General features: G+C 39.5%; 4 protein-coding genes across 4 annotated transcripts in view; 3 read left to right on the top strand and 1 right to left on the bottom strand.

The window, feature by feature from the left end:
- Nucleotides 1–2,498: 2,498 nt before the first annotated feature.
- On the bottom strand, nucleotides 2,499–6,916 carry LOC134190547 (rab5 GDP/GTP exchange factor-like). The gene is made up of 12 exons (XM_062658999.1): nucleotides 6,775–6,916; nucleotides 6,490–6,714; nucleotides 6,235–6,338; nucleotides 5,936–6,011; nucleotides 5,684–5,872; nucleotides 5,126–5,286; nucleotides 4,990–5,067; nucleotides 4,727–4,835; nucleotides 4,127–4,196; nucleotides 3,990–4,060; nucleotides 3,720–3,924; nucleotides 2,499–2,910 (listed from the first exon to the last, which is right to left on the bottom strand). The coding sequence occupies exons 1-12, from the start codon at nucleotides 6,840–6,842 to the stop codon at nucleotides 2,716–2,718; spliced, it is 1,551 nt and encodes a 516-aa protein (XP_062514983.1). The 5' UTR covers nucleotides 6,843–6,916; the 3' UTR covers nucleotides 2,499–2,715.
- Nucleotides 6,917–7,005: 89 nt separating this feature from the next.
- LOC134190548 (cholesterol 7-desaturase nvd-like) lies at nucleotides 7,006–9,807 on the top strand. Its single transcript, XM_062659000.1, has 3 exons — nucleotides 7,006–7,845; nucleotides 8,586–8,831; nucleotides 9,259–9,807. Exons 1-3 carry the CDS (start codon nucleotides 7,045–7,047, stop codon nucleotides 9,592–9,594), a joined length of 1,383 nt encoding a protein of 460 aa, XP_062514984.1. The 5' UTR covers nucleotides 7,006–7,044; the 3' UTR covers nucleotides 9,595–9,807.
- Nucleotides 9,808–10,839: 1,032 nt separating this feature from the next.
- LOC134191131 (cholesterol 7-desaturase nvd-like) lies at nucleotides 10,840–13,346 on the top strand. Its single transcript, XM_062659709.1, has 3 exons — nucleotides 10,840–11,667; nucleotides 12,425–12,670; nucleotides 12,890–13,346. Exons 1-3 carry the CDS (start codon nucleotides 10,867–10,869, stop codon nucleotides 13,223–13,225), a joined length of 1,383 nt encoding a protein of 460 aa, XP_062515693.1. The 5' UTR covers nucleotides 10,840–10,866; the 3' UTR covers nucleotides 13,226–13,346.
- Nucleotides 13,347–14,627: 1,281 nt separating this feature from the next.
- The window catches only part of LOC134191311 (dynein axonemal assembly factor 9-like), a 17,823-nt gene continuing 13,468 nt past the window's right edge, over nucleotides 14,628–18,982 (top strand). The window contains exons 1-4 of the mRNA XM_062659915.1: nucleotides 14,628–14,700; nucleotides 14,757–14,918; nucleotides 15,018–15,171; nucleotides 18,086–18,258. Of these exons, the coding sequence (XP_062515899.1) occupies nucleotides 14,630–14,700; nucleotides 14,757–14,918; nucleotides 15,018–15,171; nucleotides 18,086–18,258 (560 nt within the window). The 5' untranslated portion in view covers nucleotides 14,628–14,629. The remainder of the gene's footprint in view (nucleotides 14,701–14,756; nucleotides 14,919–15,017; nucleotides 15,172–18,085; nucleotides 18,259–18,982) is intronic.

The following is an 18,982-nucleotide window of genomic DNA, read 5'->3' as shown; positions in this document are numbered from 1 at the left end:
CATCTGGTTTGCAATGTGGCTCCTTCAATATATGTACATCTACGATATTTTGAGCAAATATAACAACACAATGCAAACTCCAAGTGTCCAACAGAACAAAGTGTTTATCAAAAACCTGTTGAGAATAGAATGCTGGCATTTATGTTGCCATAATCTTTAATACTGATATTTGCTCATTAAATTATTAATTAATTAACAGCTATGCTAAGAGTTGTATTATGAACAGTATAGCTGAACGAGATGCTATTATTTTCAGTGTTTCTAAACCAGACTTAGCCTTAGCCTAATAACCAACCTTTCTCTAATATCTCCAGCCTCTGCAGCTGATCCAGGATTTGAAATGACATTTAGGTATGTGACTAGGCTGTATGAGTTCCTCACTGAAAATGTCGAAAAGGCAGGACGTCCTTCTAATTATAAAAATCAGGATGATACAAGTCGCCGGGATGTTTGAAGTTTTCTGCCACTACGACGTTCAGTTTTTGAGACCTTGGGTTTTATTTATTTGTTTATTAATTAATTTATTTATTTCATTATTTATTAATTTATATATTTATATATTGTTAATATATTTGTTAATTTATTTGTTAATTTATTTGTTAATTTATTTGTTAATATATTTGTTAATACATTTGTTAATTTATTTGTTAATATATTTGTTAATTTATTTGTTAATACATTTGTTAATTTATTTGTTAATTTATTTGTTAATATATTTGTTAATACATTTGTTAATTTATTTGTTAATTTATTTGTTAATATATTTGTTAATACATTTATTAATTTATTTGTTAATATATTTGTTAATTTATTTGTTAATACATTTGTTAATTTATTTGTTAATTTATTTGTTAATATATTTGTTAATACATTTGTTAATTTATTTGTTAATTTATTTGTTAATATATTTGTTAATACATTTGTTAATTTATTTGTAATACATTTGTTAATTTATTGGTTAATTTATTTGTTAATATTTATAATATATTTGTATATAATACAGATAACACATATCCTTTTTATATATTTATATATTTTTCAGAAAGGAAATATAATGAAAGAGTACATCCTAAGACTTCGGTTTCCACAACCTAGTGTAGATGCATACGATCTCCAAAGACATAAAAAATGTGCCCACAAGAACACTGGAGAGACATTCGATGGAGGAGGGAAGAGACCAAGAAATACCCTAATAGCAATCATGAATTCCTCTCTAGACATGGTTAGGCCAAGTTTAGGGTTTGGGGTTGCCCGGTGCAATGCTCCAGTGTGAGGAATTGCACGAGTACCGAGTCTCGTTTGATCACAAAGACTACTTACAGATTTCAACTCTAAATGTGTGTGTTTATGTGTATACAAAATTGAAATGGCTGATATTTGATCATTGCCTGATTGCTCGACTACACAAAAACACAATGACATGGCAGTTTAGTATGTACATCTAGCTATCTGGTTGGCCACTTGTGTGTGCATAGTGTCTGTCTGTCTGTCTGTAACGATGCTGGTAGCTGCTTGTAGCTCGAGTGGTGCTTTCAGTGTACTCAAAATAGATAGTGTTACACGATACTTATTATATTGTGGCACATTTTCATTATGTATTATCCATGGGGGCAGTTTTTGCCATATTTGGAGGTTTTATTATAGATTTGGAAAAATTTCAGGATATTGTTATAATGAGGTTTATGGAAAAATTCATTTCTGATTAATGTTTATAGGGGTTAATTTAACTTTCTTTCCTCAACATTTTTTAGGGTTGGCAGGGTTACCTAGACGTTATTCAGATTATCCGGATAGTTATGCAGGATGGAATTTAATAAGTTCTTTGGGTTCAACAATTTCAATTGTTGCTGTTGTAGGATTTATATACGTAGTCCATAATACTTACGCCCAAAAATAAAATTTGTGGGATGAGTAATAGATAATGATTATCACCCATCTTTAGAATGGGCCAATACTTCCCCACCTGCTTGACACACTCATGTAACCCCCTTGTTTCTACAAAGGGGGGCTTGGGAGTTAGTTTAATGGGTAAAACATTGGATCTTGGTTCCTATAATACGGGTTTGAGCCCTGTACTCCTGTTATAAAACAAATTAACGTGTTAGCTAACCGGAGGGGGGGAGCAACAGTAATGTATATGATTAATTATTAATTAATATTATTTATACATTTTATAAAATTTTGTACACAACAACAAATTAACCAAGGGGGATTTTTTTATAATACCTAAGTTGGAGATTAAGTTAATGGCAAACTAAAGCCTTCAAAGTTATCAACATTGGTTCAGTTTTTTCTACATACCATAAAGATATAGGTACATTATATTTATTGTTTGGATAGGGTCATCATTTAGTATGCTTATAAGGTTAGAACTTTCGTCCCCCGGTTCAATGTTAAGGGACGACCAACTATATGTTGTAATAGTTACAGTCCATGCTTATATACGATGTTTTTTAAATCGTATATTTACGATTGGAACTGGGATCCTAGACAATGACCGGTCACCGACACATCTCACACAAATACGTTCATTGCACATAACTATCCCTCCAGGACATATTAGTATTGATCAAGCCTGTTAAGGTAACAAGTACACAAAGATTTATGTAGAAACAGTTCAGTTCTTTGTACGATCTATATGCACTGTCGTTTACCAAAATATTTCATTAGTTAACTTAATGTTTCTGTCTACTTTACATGTATACTGATGCTACATTAGACTTGAGTTGCGATCGGTTGTGGACTTTGTTCAAGTTTTTGTTCATTCGGCTCTTTCTTGTAATTCAAAATCTTTGCTACTTCTGCTGCAAGACTTTGCCGAAATGCTTCCACTTCGTCTTGAAGAGCTAATGCACGATTACGTAGTTCTTCAAGTTTCTTACTCAATTCGATCATTGCCTGATTGCTTGACTACACAAATACACAATGACATGGGAGTTTAGTATGTATATCTAGCTATCTGGTTGGCCACTTGTGTGCGCATAGTGTCTGTCTGTCTGTCTGTCTGTCTGTCACGTAGTGTGTGTGTGTGTGTGTGTGTGTGTGTGTGTGTGTGTGTGTGTGTGTGTGTGTGTGTGTGTCACGTGATTGTTTCTGTTTGTGTTGTGCGTGTCTATTTCTCTGTATGCCTGTCTGTCAACATATATTTTCCATTAATGTCTGTCTGTCTGTCTATCCATTGAAATAGACAGACAGACATTAAATGAAAAATGTCACGTGGTGTGTGTGTGTGTGTGTGTGTGTGTGTGTGTGTGTGTGTGTGTGTGTGTGTGTGTGTGTGTGTGTGTGTGTGTGTGTGTGTGTGTGTGTTATTGTCTGTCTGTCTGTCTATTTGCCTGTTTTATCTGTCTGTCTGTCTCTGTCTGTCTATCTGTCTGTCTGTCAACACATGTTTTCTATTTAAATATGTCTGTCTGTCTGTCTATTTGCCTGTTTTATCTGTCCATCTGTCTGTCTGTCTGTCTGTCTGTCAAATCTTTATATTTCATACATATGAACTATTACAAGCTATAGATATGAAAGTCCATTATATATCAATTAGACCCACACGGGTCTCTAAAAAATTATCAACTTAGGTTGCATGCAATGTCTGTCTGTCCGTCTATTTGACTGTTTTTACCTGTCTGTCTGTCTGTCTATCTGTCCGTCCGTTTCTTTGTCTGTCTGCTTCTCTCTGCCTTGTCTGCTCGTAGCTTCAACATATGTCTTGGTGTCCATACCCTCATAATTCTCAAAGGTTCAAACTGTTCAACATCAGGAACCAAAATATCATCATCACTCGGCATCAACTCCTCATCAGTTGGTAGATCCAGCCCACACTTCTCTAGCTCTATCTTCATCACAGTCAACGGATCATTGTCAGTCTCCATTATCTCATCACAACTTCCATCCGGGCTGTCTAGCAACTCATTGCTTGCCAAATACCTACGCAAACGAACACAATTGAATTACAACAATACCTGTTGCTAAACGAGACACCGACAACATACCCATCAAATTCATCTTGCGTCATGTGGAGAGCTTCTGCACTGATGCTTTTGATGAAGGACACCGCACCGCACTAACACAAAACGTAAGCAACGTGTTATATTTCAGTGTCCGTTGTAATGTCGCGTATGTCGCAAACCAGGTTGGTGAAGTAGTAGCTCGACTCTCCGGAAGACAACCTGACGGGATTAGCAAACCTCTGGATATACCTACACCAATAACGCAGGTAAATACTGCAACGAAAAATTCATAACACAACCACATCTATAGTACATACCAATACTGTTATCTTTATACCGTTACAGTCAGTGGTTCTTTTGGCCATTTTAAATTTCAAAATTTAAATTTCATAAATTTATTTATTTCAATTTTTATTTTATGCTTCTATTTTTTACAATTTGCATTAAATTTTCAAATCTTAATCTTTCAAAAAATCAAAATTTTAAATTTTAATATTTTTTTCAAACCTAGAAAATTTTAAGTGCAGCATATTAGAAATTGCTTTGCCAACAAGAAAGCGGACGTAAGTGTACATATAAACTGATCACCGAATTCGAAGTAACAGAAATCAAACGCTCATCCGTTCTCTCAAATAATTTCAGTGCATCAGACAAAGAAAATTGAAAGAACGAGTAGCAGCGTATGCAGTGACCCGTTACATTATCATATTCAATAATTTTTATTTTTATTTTTATATTTTATATTGACAATCGTTGCATCGATTGCTGACATTGCTTACTCTATATTCGAATGAAGACGTGGCGGCACGGCTTGTACGATCACATAGATGAGCATCGGCAAGTACTGATCGACTCCAGCTGGTCCATTGTTCCATGCATAGAGAACCTCTGCAAGTACGCAACAAAACGCATTAAAACCGAGCGTTTTTGGTAGGAGGTTTAACAGGCAAGAAGAGCTGAGAGGCGTGGCACTTGTGTGGCACCGCCTCTCGTGTAAATAAATGTCCAATATAAACGCTTAGTGACAGGACGGAAAACGTACCAAAAATATGTTTGCTGCATTTCACGACCGACTTCAGCTTGTCTTGTGGTGACCGCTTGGTATCGATTGCTACCAGTTCTGAATCACCGATATCGGTTAGTTCGTGTGGTGTGTCAAGCGATCAACATGTTCCTACCTTTCTGAGCATCTTTTACGGATTGTTTCATGTTGTGTGACAAGGATTCGAGTTTGACGTCTAGTCCTAAGTGAGACACTTTTAGCCATCGGAGCTTTCTCATTGTTAGTTGAAGAGTGCAGTCTCTTTGCTCGTCGTCTGTGTCATTCGGACAGAACAACCTTGAAAGAATGCAAGAGTGAGTTGATGATCAACATACATGCGCGTGCGCGCACACACGCGCACACACATACAGAAACACACACACACACACACACACACACACACACACACACACACACACAGACACACACACAGACACACACACAGACACACACACACAGACGAACACACACACACACACACACACACACACACACACACACACAAAACATTTTCAATTGAAATCTCCTTCAACACAAATTGTTCAAGCCCTTTCCTGTATATAACTGTTATGCAAGAATTCACATAATTCCCTGATCAGTTCTAGTCAGCCAATTTCATTTTCACAAATTCAGTTTCACTCGGAAACTGAAACCGAATTCAATATCCACCAACAAAGAGTTGTAATTTCCTTACAGTCCATGAAGTCTGGTCATTATGTATTTCTCAATATGATCCATCGCAGTGTCTAGCTGGTCTTCTGACATTCCTTTGAATGGCGTTGATAGCTGTAGTCTCTGAAACATTTCGGAGTAGAATTTTCTTGTTGCATGCTGATTGTCACTGATTGGTCGAGGCGAATGATTGATAATATCGGTGGTAAACCTACACGTGCGGTAGAGTTTCTGACAAGGAACATTGGAGAAGAGGAATGAGATGACGTGTTACCTTTTTAGTTGAGAGTTGATGTCTTGGGCTGCAGGTTTCTTTAAACTTTTCAGGAAATCTTGGAAATCAGGTAAAACTAGAAATCCAAAAAATACGTAACTGCGTGAGTTAATACATTAGAATTGCCACCATGTATGTAAACACATGTACCTTATGAAATACATGGATGCACACACACGCACACACACACACACACACACACACACACACACACACACACACACACACACAAGACAAACAAAGCCTCAATATTATTTTGGTCATTTCAACCTCGTCTCATTCTACAAACAGCAACGTACCCATTGTGCTTTCACTACTACTACCCTTGACACTGACATCACTGCTTCCTTCAGTCGCGTCAGTGGGTTTTGAGTTTCTCTTGAAGAACTGCGAGACTTTAGCTCTAAAGTCAACAAAAATCAACAAACACAAACACACATACAAACACACACACAAACACACACACAGATACACACACACACACACACACACACACACACACACACACACACACACACACACACACACACACACACACAACGCACACATCCTACTTCTTAGTCGTTGCCTGTGTTTTCTTCTTTGATTCAAACTTAGAAAACTGCAAAGATGCCGGACGATCCACGGCAATAGTTTCTGCTCTTCCCCTACCATCACTCCCTCCTCTAGGACTACCAGCTCGCAGAGACTTCATACCAGCGTCAGTGCCCTGAACTACCAATTCTCTGTAGCACTTGGAACAGTAGCCATTCCATTCCGGGTTGCCATGAAATCCACAACTAAAGCATAGATAGCATCAACTGAGTATTTCGTGAGCCAGAAATGGCCCTTTCACGTACCCATTTCGACAAGGGTTTCCCAGATTCTGATTGGGATGCGTTGGACTAAGGTCTTGAGGGAGAGACATACGACTGTGAGACCGTGTAACGTCCCTCTTGCTGCTCGGTAACGGTACGGTGTACAAGGAAGTGATCTGATTTGGTCGAGAGGTTAGTTTATGCGCATGCTCACGTGATAACTCCGGTTTCTTGCACGTGACTAATCACGTGTCAACTTTCCGTTGACCCTGACAGCTAGAGTAGTGACTCACGGTCGACGCCGAGTTCAGCATGGCTGTGCCGGAGTCTCTCTTCTTTGCCGTTTGCGTGTTTATTGCCGCTTCTCCCATTTTTGCGCCCTACATCAGCCTGCCGCACGACAATTTCTTTTCGTTTCCGAACGAAACTGACGTTATGGAAATGATGCTGTCAGTTTTGACCGGTTGGAGTACGTGGGTTTCTTGCGCCCGTTTCGCTCTACTGTTGCTTCTAGCGTACAAATTGCTTCTAATATTGTTCACGCCTCTGTACGTTGTGAAAAATATGGCAGAAACGGGCTACATTCAACACACTGAGAGGCCACTCTCTGGCGAGGCGTGGGCGGGGCAAGTAGTGCGACGGCGCAGACGAGGAGACGTGCCGCCCGTGTATCCGAACGGATGGTTCAGCGTGCTGCACTCGCGTCAACTGAAGAAAGGAGACGCCAAGAGTGTGACCGTGTTGGGCATGCAGCTGGCTGTCTTTCGAGGTGAAGATGGTCAGGTGTATGCGTTGGATGCGTATTGTCCGCATCTTGGTGCTAATCTTGGTTGTGGTGGACGCGTGTTGGGCAATTGTTTGGAATGCCCTTTCCACGGTTGGTCGTTTAGTGGGAACGATGGCAAGTGTGTTAGAATTCCATATGCCGACAAAGTGCCGGAGTTTGCCAAGACGGAGGCGCATACTGTTGTTGAAATGAATGGTAGTGTGTATGTGTGGTATCATGCAGAGGGTATTGAGCCGAATTGGATGCCAGAGGAAGTTGTGGAAATTTCCGATGAAAGGTGGAGATGTGCTGGCATGACTGAACACACCATCAACTGTCATATTGAAGTATGGAACATTACTGTTGTTAGCTAATAATATTGGGTGCATGCCTTTCTGTGTCTGTCTGTTTGTTTGGCTGGCTGGCTGGCTGGCTGGCTATCTGTCTGTTACACTTGAAAAGACCTGGACATTTCACTTGCTTATCTACATTCTTGTGACATGGTACAATCAGCTGCCAAAATATCAGGTTATGCAGCTGAGTTGAGAGAAAAACGCAAAATGACAAAATATGGTCAACAGCAGTCTATAGCAGGATCTGATACAACATGTATTCCACTGGTTTTTGAACACTTTGGCTTTTGGGGCCCTATGGCTGAAGACTATCTCGATAAGATCTCAAAAATTTCAAAAGATGCAAATGGAAAGAGCAACGAAACAGACTTTAGAGATAGATGGAGAAAGCAACTGTGTAGTTGTACAGTCTTGCAACTCTCAACTCTCGTGTGATTTTTAAAAAGGTGTCGAAGTTGTCTCAGTGCAATTTTGATGATTTTCTGTATGATAAAGATGCTCAACATTTTGTTCATTGACTGTTATTGTTATGCATATGTAAAGTTAGCAATTGTTATTGGTAGAGTAAGTGTTCTAATATAACAATCTGTCTATTTGTCTGTCTGTCTATTTGTCTGTCTGTCTGTCTGTCTTTTTGTCTATTTGTCTGTCTATTTGTCTCTCTGTCTGTCTGTCTGTCTGTATGTCGGTCTGTTTGTCTGCCTGTTTTCTGTCTCTGAGGTTATGTTTCACAGGAAATTCCTGAAAATATTGCTGACATTCCTCATCTGAATCATCTCCATGCTCCAATCTTTCTGTCGGGTGCCAACCTCAGTACATTTCAAACTTGGAAATGGGCTTTTGCTAAACACAAGTGGGATGCTACATGGGCACCATGCGATGCTCCAGACAAACACTGCTCTCTTTTACACCTGAAAGCGTCAATGACATTTCTAGGACGAGCAATACCATTTCTTAGATTTGATTTCCAAGCGAAGCAGGTCTAAGAACTTGTGTGTGTGTGTGTGTGTGTGTGTGTGTGTGTGTGTGTGTGTGTGTGTGTGTGTGTTTGTGTGTGTGTGTTTGTGTGTGTGTGTGTGTGTGTGTGTGTGTGTGTGTGTGTGTGTGTGTGTGTGTACAGGCGCATGCACGTGTGTTTTGTGTGTGTGTGTGTGTGTGTGTGTGTGTGTGTGTGTGTGTGTGTGTGTGTGTGTGTGTGTTTTGTGTGTGCACGTGGGTGTGTGTGTGTGTGTGCACGTGCGTATGTGCATGTGTGTGTGTGTGTGTGTGCACGTGCGTATGTGCATGTGTATGTGTGTGTTTGTTTGTTATTGTGTGTGTGTGCATGCGTACGTGTGTGCACGTGTGTGTTTGTCTACGTGTGGGTAAGACTGCATTTGTGTATTGCATGTCTGACCACGTTTATAGATCGGTCCCGGAATCGTGCATTTGCCATTCGTCAGTCCATTTGGTCGTGGCGTAATTGTCCAGGGTTTGACTCCCATTGAGCCCATGGTGCAGCGCGTCACCCACGAGATTTACATCGAGAATTCAGTCCCAACTTTCATCGGCAAGTTCCTGTTGTGGGTTGAAAGCATCCAAGTGGAGAGAGACATTACAATTTGGAACAACAAGACGTTTCGGTCCAAGCCACTACTTGCGAGAGAAGACCATCTCATTGCTAAGCATCGACGTTGGTTCTCACAGTTTTACTCCGAGCACAGTCCACGATTTACAACCGAACGCTTGAGCTTAGATTGGTAGGCCACACGAGATTGTATGTTGGCAGTTGCTGGTAGAGTGCTTGCTGTGTGTGTGTGTGTCTATCGATTGTACTGCTTACTGCAATGATAGGTTTGCATTGCTGTGTTGTCATTTTAGATGTTTTATCTTGGTGACAGTAAGTGACTAGATGCGCATGCGTATAATAATTGAATTTGCTACTTTGATAAAATTTAATTTGCATTTGTGATCATACTCTTTCTGACTCTGTGTGTACGCGTCAGTGATATCACGCTGTATGTTAGTCTTGAATCACTAAAGTTGTTGAGCAAAGGGAAAATACCATGTACGTGTTAAGTTGCCATGGCAACATCTACCCGGACAAATGGCATTCAGCGCGTGCGCGACGAATGAGCAATGGAATGCAGCGCATGTGCTCGTTGTTATTGTTGGTATTGATGTGACGTCTTCGCGTGCTTTCAAGAGGTATCGAATGTCGACAAGCTCACGTGGTATCAGCCGCTTTCTCACGCTAGTCATACTAACTACATAGCAAGTGCGCCAGTACGCTAACAGCGAGGTTTTAGCACTCTAGTGCTTTCATTCAGAAGGGTTGTCACTAGGAGCCGTTTCCACTGTAGCGTAGCCAGACTCTCCCGCCGCGTGTATGGAGAGTCTGGTTACGCGAGGCTAAAGTGAGTAGCCCGTAGGTATTCATTAATAACAACACGCACCTATGGCTTCCGTACTGGTCCAAAAACCATTAGCGATGCCTTTACGGCTAATGACGGATAAAATTTAGCTTAGAGGTAGAACATACACCGTATGAAGAACCATTATACTACTACAGTGCAACCTTCTACCCTCGGCAGCGCCACCATTTAAATATACGGGACATCTATTTGGTCACGTGTTTTACGGTTGCGTCGCTACAGTGGCAAAACAAACGTGTTCACGCGTCGGTAATAAAATTATTATATCTAGATCTGTTAATGAATATATTACGTAGGCTACCCCGTCTCAAGCTTGTCTAGATTGTGTCTACATAATTCCTCGACACCCCGGCCCTCTCGTCGTGACGTAACGAACGCATCTTCGACAACGGTAGGCTAACTTTAGTAGCCGTGGATTAAGGTATTATACTTTTAGACTCGACTCAAGCACAAAGAATACAGTAACAGGCGTACAGTACAAATTATCTCATACATCACGTGATGTTCTACTGCGCATGTCCGACTAATACGCGCCACGGAAAACCCAATCTATTACCACACGAGATGCGATAATTTGTCGAGCGGTGTGTTTGGCAGTCGTATGGCCGTAATATCGCTATTCATCTTGTCAGTGTGCTGCTGCATTGCAGCTTCTCCTATCTTCACGCCATATTTTAGCTTGCCGCACGAGATTAACCGTTTGATCTGTACTAAAAGCGACATTTCGGAGGCACTCTTGTCAGTTTTGACCAATTGGAGCACGTGGGTTTCTTGCGCCCGCTTGGCTCTGCTCTTACTGATAACGCACAAGTTGTTTGTACTCTTATTCAAGCCTCTGCATCTAGTGAAGAGCATGGTAGATACGGGATACATTCAACACAGTGAGAAGCCAGTCTCGAGAGAGGTGTGGACGGCGCAGGTCGTGCGACGGCGCAAACGCGGAGACGTGCCGCCCGTGTATCCGAACGGATGGTTCTGCGTGCTGCATTCGTGTCAGCTAGAGCGAGGATGCGCAAAGAGTGTGACCGTGTTGGGCATGCAGTTGGCTGTGTTTAGAGGAGAGGATGGTCACGTGTATGCATTGGATGCGTATTGTCCGCATCTTGGCGCTAACCTTGGTTGTGGTGGACGCGTGTTGGGCAATTGTTTGGAATGCCCTTTCCACGGTTGGTCGTTTCGTGGGAACGATGGCAAGTGTGTTAGAATTCCATATGCCGACAAAGTGCCGGAGTTTGCCAAGACGGAGGCGCATACTGTTGTTGAAATGAATGGTAGTGTGTATGTGTGGTATCATGCAGAGGGTAATGAACCGAATTGGATGCCAGAGGAAGTTGTGGAAATTTCCGACGGAAGGTGGAGATGTGCTGGCATGACTGAACACATGATCAACAGTCACATCGAAGTGAGAAATAAGCGTTTAGGGCCACTCCAAGAGTTAATTAATCTCTAGTTGCTGCCTGCACAATTCTTTGCCTCAGATCAAGGAAAATTATTTTTGCGCATACGCAGTAATTACTGGCTACTATCCTGTGTTTTTAGAGTGCTGCAAGTCCAAATAAATTATAAAAATTGTGCAAAATACTTCAACTTTATTTCATTATTGCCTACTTGAAATGGACTTAAAATGCTGCATACCCATTTTGTTTTCAGAATTAATTACTTAATATACGATTGAAACTTATTTGGTGGGACTGTGGGCGTAGCATGGTTTTGGCGTTCAAACTCCAGTGACGATAGTAAATTATGAAACTTGTTTGTCTTTCTTTCTCGTGTTTCTCTAGCTTTATCCATGAGACTATGACTCGTTTCTGTTGTTGGGGAGTTTCTGTGGTCTTGTGAATGGTCTGTTGACAACGTTCAGTGCTTTCTGGTGGTCATTGATATCCATTAGGCATGCTGTCCGAGCTTGCGGTCACCATAATGCCTGCAATCTATATCAAATTGGCTAGTCATTGATCGCCGTGTGGACTACACAGAAACATGTACCCTGCTGGGTTGGTGGGCACCCACTTGCCCATCAAAGGAGGAGCATAATAGCACACATACATAATAACTGCCTGCCCCTTCAAGTTGTAAAGAACCGCGGACTAGAAACTAATATATTTCTTGGAGTGGCCTTATTGTTGTCTTCATCAGTCATTGCAGTTTGTACATATTAGGAAGTTCCCGAAAACATTGCCGATATTGCTCATTTGAATCACCTTCACGGTCCGGTTGTTTTCTCGGGCGCCAACCTCACGACGTTTCAGACATGGAAATGGGCATTTGCCAGTCACAAGTGGGATGCATCGTGGGCACCGTGTGATGCCCCAGAGAAGCACTGCTCTCTTTTAAACCTTAAAGCCACAACGACTTTTCTAGGATTATCGATACCGTTTCTTAACTTGGATTTTCAAGCCAAACAGGTGTGTGTGTGTGTGTGTGTGTGTGTGTGTGTGTGTGTGTGTGTGTGTGTGTGTGTGTGTGTGTGTGTGTATGTGTCTGCGCTTGCATGTGTGCGTGAGTGCATGTGCATCTGTGTGTGTGTGTGTGTGTGTGTGTGTGTGTGTGTGTGTGTGTGTGTGTGTGTGTGTGCGTGCATCTGTTATTGTTGCATGTGTTATCAAAGTGTCCGACTATTCTAGATTGGCCCTGGAATTGTACAATTACCTTTCGTCTGCCCACTCGGTCGTGGCGTACTAATCCAAGGCTTGACTCCAATTGAACCAATGGTGCAGCGAATCAACCACCAAATCTACATCGAGAACACAATCCCAACCATCGTCGGCAAGATCATGTTGTGGGCTGAGAGTATCCAACTGGAGAGAGACGTTACGGTTTGGAACAACAAGACGTATCGATCCAAGCCACTGCTAGTGAAAGAAGACAATCTCATTGCCAAGCATCGACGTTGGTTCTCACAGTTTTACTCCGAACACAGTCCACGATTTACAACCGAACGCTCGAGCTTAGATTGGTAGCTTAGTGTATGAAGTAGACGCTGTAGTAGTCGACTTCTGGCAAGTGCACTTTTAGTTTGAGCTGAAAAAATGTAAATGATATTGAAAAGAGATTTATAAGAATACACATTTGATGAATTTTGCGGTGTACTGGTCTTGGTATTTATGCAAAGGTAGTGCATCAATAACACGTTCACAAATTTATTGCATAAAAATTAAATTTTATTTAATAATAAATAATAATTATATAATAAATAATTTTATTAAATTTACAAATTTATTGCTCAAATTAAATTTTAAATAATAAATTATAATAAACTATAATTTTATTAAATTTACAAATTTATTGTTTAATTAATAATAAATTATAATAAACTATAATTTTATTAATTTACAAATTTATTGCTTAAATTAAATTTTATTTAATAATGAATAATAATTATATAATAAATAATTTTATTAAATTTACAAATTTATTGCTCAAATTAAATTTTAAATAATAAATTATAATAAACTATAATTTTATTAAATTTACAAATTTATTGTTTAATTAATAATAAATTATAATAAACTATAATTTTATTAATTTACAAATTTATTGCTTAAATTAAATTTTATTTAATAATAAATAATAATTATATAATAAATAATTTTATTAAATTTACAAATTTATTGCTCAAATTAAATTTTAAATAATAAATTATAATAAACTATAATTTTATTAAATTTACAAATTTATTGTTTGAATTAAATCTTAAATAATAAATTATAATAAACTATAATTTTATTAAATTTACAAATTTATTGTTTAAATTTAATCTTAAATAATAAATTATAATAAACTATAATTTTATTAATTTACAAATTTATTGCTTAAATTAAATTTTATTTAATAATAAATAATAATTTTATAATAAACAATAATTTTATAAAATTTACAAATTGATTGCTTAAATTAAATTTTAAATAATAAATTATAATAAAATATAATTTTATTAAATTGTATTATAGATTACAAATTTACTGCTAAAAATTATTCTTTTAATTTAAATTTTTTTGTAATTTTATTGTAAATTATAATATATATTTTAATATAATATTTTCACATAATGTAATAATATAGAATAATAAATCATAATAAGCTACAATTTTATTAAATTTTATTATAAATTACAAATATGCTGCCAAAATTAAATTTTATTAAATTTTGTTTAACTATATATATTATAATTTATTTATAATAAAATTATTAAAAATTATACCAAAATTTTAAAATCGATTGCCTATATAGCTATGTAGTATAGGTCAAGGTATAGGTCAAGGTATAGGTCTTACTGTTACAAGTAGTGCGCGTTAAAGGTAGTTGGCTCGCAACATCCGGGAGCCTTAATAATTCATTCATCACTTTCCTGTTGGAATCTGAACATGGCAGCGGCGCTAGGATACCATTCACGACCAAAATCTGCTTCAGCTCCAATTTACACAGCAACGCACAGGTATCCTTTGATTTTTTTCGTTGCAGAGTCTATTCTATCTCAATTTGTATCATCAGCTGCACGCGCCTTGGCGCCATTCAGAGATTGGTGCGCATTTGGCGGGATGTTGATGCTTTGCTACTTGTGCTGGGGGTCGACAGCGAGTCGAACGAAGCAACTCGTCGGTTAGTGAACTACCTACTGTTCGGTCTGACAGGACACCAACTCACTGACTTGAGGTGAAAAGAAATAAACTAATTTATTTTATTAGACAAGTTTAGTTGCTATGGTTACGATTGGTGTTGGTTTGTCGGTCGTGATGCGTGTGTTTGTTGCAGCCTTGGTTTTACGGATGAAAAGATGGAGGATGTCGTTCTGTTGATTGGACGTGATTGTGTGCATTTGTATTGTAACGCGTGGAACTTTCCGAGTTTGTTGCCTGTTGTTGCCAACTGGAGAGGTTTGCAATTACACTGTTTGCCAAAAGATGAGGTGCTTAGATGTGTATTTTGTGGTGTGTATGTGTGTGTGTGTGTGTGTGTGTGTGTGTGTGTGTGTGTGTGTGTGTGTGTGTGTGTGTGTGTGTGTGTGTGTGTGTGTGTCACTATTGTGTGTGTGTGTGTGTGTGTGTGTGTGTGTGTGTGTGTGTGTGTGTGTGTCACTGTGTGTGTGTGTGTCACTGTGTGTGTGTGTGTGTGTGTGTGTGTGTGTGTGTGTGTGTGTGTGTGTGTGTGTGTGTGTGTGTGTGTGTGTGTCACTATGTGTGTGTGTGTGTGTGTGTGTGTGTGTGTGTGTGTGTGTGTGTGTGTGTGTGTGTCACTGTGTGTGTGTGTGTGTGTGTGTGTGTGTGTGTGTGTGTGTGTGTGTGTCACTGTGTGTGTGTGTGTGTGTGTGTGTGTGTGTGTGCAGGGTTGTCCCCAGCATACAAAAGGCATGGTGCTCTGCCGTGCCTTGGCTCCCGCTTGGTACAGGCCCGTCGTGCTTTACTGAGTAGGCAGTGGCTACTCTAGAGTTTGTTCACACATTTTGCGCGGTGTGGAAAAATTTGTAGATCTCGAGATTCTGAGCACGTACAAGTATGTACCGAAAGCAGGTGGAGACAACCGGTAAATAGAGATGGGGTACATGTAATGTAGTTATGATTATTTAACCCAAAAACTGTCAAGTTTGGCATTGTGATGTGTAAAGCGCCGTCCTGAAATGGCCTCGTTTTGACATAAGCAGATAAGCTAAATGTTTACTTGCATTCTTTTAGAATCACCATACACTAATTTAAGTAGCTGTCTCTGTAACAGTTGTTCTTTGAGTCTGTTCTCTTGTGTAGCTATGAAGACAACGAACTTTGTATTTTAAAAATTTGCAAAGTTGTTTGAGGCAAGCAACTACTTCTTTGCTTATTATTTTAATTCTTTGCTTAGAGGGCCTGGGATGTTTGGTGGGATGGTAAGACCAATTAGGGGGATGACTGCCATATGGTATGAACTTGATTGCAATACAAGTACCGTCAAACTTCCCTTATCCGGACACTTCGGGACCGGTAGCTGTCCGGATATTAGAATTGTCCGTAACTGAGAATTCTATTGCGTGCCTCGTCGATCTTCTCAAACTGCGGCTCTTTTACAACTCGACGCTTCTTTGCAACGTCTGGAATTTCACTACCTGACACATGGCGTGAAATCTTGTCTCTGCTTTTCCAGATGTCAGCCAACGTTGACTTCGGAATGTTATAATGCTGAGAGACTAGTTGAAATGATTGCCCCTTTTCCAATTCACTAATTAACTCCAACTTCTTCTCTAGAGTAATAACTGACCGTTTCCGTGATTTCTTGGACGTCATAGAGCACGTGTTGGTCACTGCGCATGCGTTCGGTTTTAGCTCAGTGTCCGGTATACGGAGGTGTCCGTAAGTGAGAGGTCCGGATAAGGGAGGTTTAACTGTACTCAAAAAGCAACAGTGGTTGTCATGCACCGCCCACAATTGCGTCATTAGCAACTGCAGTTTCCCCTCTAGCATCACTAAATGTTTCTAATTTGGGGTGTAGCTACTGCAGAATATTAGATGGCTTTAGAGAACTAACAATGAACAGGTTAACAATAGAAATAAATGAGGAAGACTTGTCAGAACTGCGACAAGATTCTCCGTAGAGACTGAAAAAATGATAACAATGACTAGCACAACAAGGTTGATTCTTGTTGCTATTTTGTTGGGAGCATCTAGGCGAATCTAAGGCGTGTCATTGTAGCGGAGTAGGTAGCAGTCTGTAGATATGTTGCCCCTCCCAATCACGTGTTCTCGACTGATTATGCGAATCAAATATCTATTGTTTGAGCTCTGAAAATTTCTCACAGGTTTTAACGGACTTTTTAGTTTGACGCGTATTCCAAGTTGTGATATACTGCAATGTGTGTGTCATATTAATCCTTGACCAAAACCCCTACTCTTTTTAGCACAATGATTGTGGTAAGTCATTGTGAGAATGTGCACACGGTAGATTAGTTTGGCGAAAATGAGTGCTCCATTACTGAAAAACAACGTAGCTGCCAGTCTACTTCCCCATGATGCTCCATCACAGTTAATTCTCGTTTGTGTCAGTGGCGATGGCAACTGCCTCTTTCATGCCTTGAAAGTGGCATTGGCTGCAACCGAAAAATGTTTGCAAGTGCCAACAGTTAGTGATATTCGAAGAAACTGCGCCGACGAACTGGAAAAGAACGGAGCAATTTACACAGCCTTTATTGTAAGGCAAGCCCTTGGCGTCAGTGTCATCGATGGTGACACGTTGCATCCAGGATCGTTAGTTAGTACAGTCATGTCTATCGAATGCTGCTTTGACAAGTGTAGTGGTAAAAAAGCGTACTGTTGTAAACTTTAGAAGGTGTTTTCTTTTCTTTTAAAAGGTAATGGCATCTGATTCCCGGTAGAAATTGTCCAAAAGCGTTGCAACAAATGAGAACAAAATAAGTTTTAGGTTTGGTACACATCAGTAGAACACTGGGTATATAGAGGTCTATATATACTATCTCTAATAAGACTGTCAAGCAAGTTTGATTGGCTTCTAGATTAAAATGCGTTATGTTAAAAAATTGTGTGGGGTGTGGTCATAAGAATTTCCGCCATGCCTTACAAAAATCCTGGGGACAACCCTGGTGTGTGTGTGTGTGTGTGTGTGTGTGTGTGTGTGTGTGTGTGTGTGTGTGTGTGTGTGTGTCACTGTGTGTGTGTGTGTGTGTGTGTGTGTGTGTGTGTGTGTGTGTGTGTGTGTGTCACTGTGTGTGTGTGTGTGTGTGTGTGTGTGTGTGTGTGTGTGTGTGTGTGTGTGTGTGTGTGTGTGTCTTTCATATATAATTACATAAAAATTGGTATTGCAATGCTTCATTTTACACTTTTACTCGTATTTATCTTCAGTGTAGTGACGAGGATCTGTTAGAAGAGTTTAAAATTCGCAAGTTCATTCAAATGACTAACGGAATCAAGAAAATCGGAATTCCATACGGAGCAGACGACACGTCATCATTCAATAACATGCTGATTGAAAAGTGGCCTCTAATTCAATGTTATGCATTAGATGACTTTAAAACGTGAGTCTACTCCAATAGCTGCAAACTTGATTAAAATGATACCGTACTTGCTTGAGTATTACCCTACTCCAATAGCCAGAGTCAAAGGTCAAGTATGGGATGAGGTCTTGCTAAAAATTCTTGCTAAAAAAGCCTCTTTGGATGCAGCAGGACCTTTCTAAAAACTTCATTGAGGATCTAGACCAGTGGGTGCTTTATACTCTCTATCAAGTCATTTTGCCAGTCCTGTCTTGCCAATCACTCTCGTCTTGTGCCTCCGTGCTTTCTTGCATCAGTCCATGCTGGCTTCTTGCAGACGTCGTTGACATGACATTTCACTTCTTGTCACGTGCAGGATCTAAACCGAAACTCACACACTAATAGGCGAATGTGAAAACAGATAAACTTTGTTTTGTAACTCCTAACTATTATATTCGACCGTATCACTTTAGCAAAGTATAGAAAGCCAAGGTTTTGTTGCTACTGCTAGTCAAACTGCAAGCTGCAAAGCGTTTGAATCTTTTTCTTTTGTGAGAATACGGGAAAATGTACTACTGTATCATAATCTAGATGCGTTTTTCAAAGATTCTTTATTTTGATGAACATGAAAAATGTATACATTACTCAAGATGGACTCTAAGGCTACCCTGTGCGCAACATCTGGACTGTGCCCCTTTAAGTTAGTTGGTGGAAGTGATTGATTTATTAACTTAGACAGCATGTTTCTACACTAGTAGAGCTTCAA

This window comes from Corticium candelabrum, chromosome 15, assembly GCF_963422355.1.
Source record: "Corticium candelabrum chromosome 15, ooCorCand1.1, whole genome shotgun sequence".
In the NCBI taxonomy this organism is placed as follows: Eukaryota; Metazoa; Porifera; class Homoscleromorpha; order Homosclerophorida; family Plakinidae; genus Corticium; species Corticium candelabrum.
Note: the sequence above shows the minus strand (reverse complement) of the source record. Positions and strands in the feature narration are given on the sequence as shown.

What these genes read in the sequence shown, in the direction of transcription:
- LOC134190547 (XM_062658999.1), bottom strand. Translation starts at nt 6,842, where the DNA reads ATGTCTCTCCCTCAAGACCTTAGTCCAACGCATCCCAATCAGAATCTG. An exon ending in ATGACCAGACTTCATGGACT is followed by an intron (nt 5,287 to 5,683) that starts GTAAGGAAATTA and finishes CATTCTTTCAAG; the next exon opens with GTTGTTCTGTCCGAATGACA. An exon ending in CGTCTTCATTCGAATATAGA is followed by an intron (nt 4,197 to 4,726) that starts GTAAGCAATGTC and finishes TTATTGGTGTAG; the next exon opens with GTATATCCAGAGGTTTGCTA.
- LOC134190548 (XM_062659000.1), top strand. Translation starts at nt 7,045, where the DNA reads ATGGCTGTGCCGGAGTCTCTCTTCTTTGCCGTTTGCGTGTTTATTGCC. An exon ending in CCATCAACTGTCATATTGAA is followed by an intron (nt 7,846 to 8,585) that starts GTATGGAACATT and finishes TATGTTTCACAG; the next exon opens with GAAATTCCTGAAAATATTGC. An exon ending in TTGATTTCCAAGCGAAGCAG is followed by an intron (nt 8,832 to 9,258) that starts GTCTAAGAACTT and finishes CCACGTTTATAG; the next exon opens with ATCGGTCCCGGAATCGTGCA.
- LOC134191131 (XM_062659709.1), top strand. Translation starts at nt 10,867, where the DNA reads ATGGCCGTAATATCGCTATTCATCTTGTCAGTGTGCTGCTGCATTGCA. An exon ending in TGATCAACAGTCACATCGAA is followed by an intron (nt 11,668 to 12,424) that starts GTGAGAAATAAG and finishes TGTACATATTAG; the next exon opens with GAAGTTCCCGAAAACATTGC. An exon ending in TGGATTTTCAAGCCAAACAG is followed by an intron (nt 12,671 to 12,889) that starts GTGTGTGTGTGT and finishes CGACTATTCTAG; the next exon opens with ATTGGCCCTGGAATTGTACA.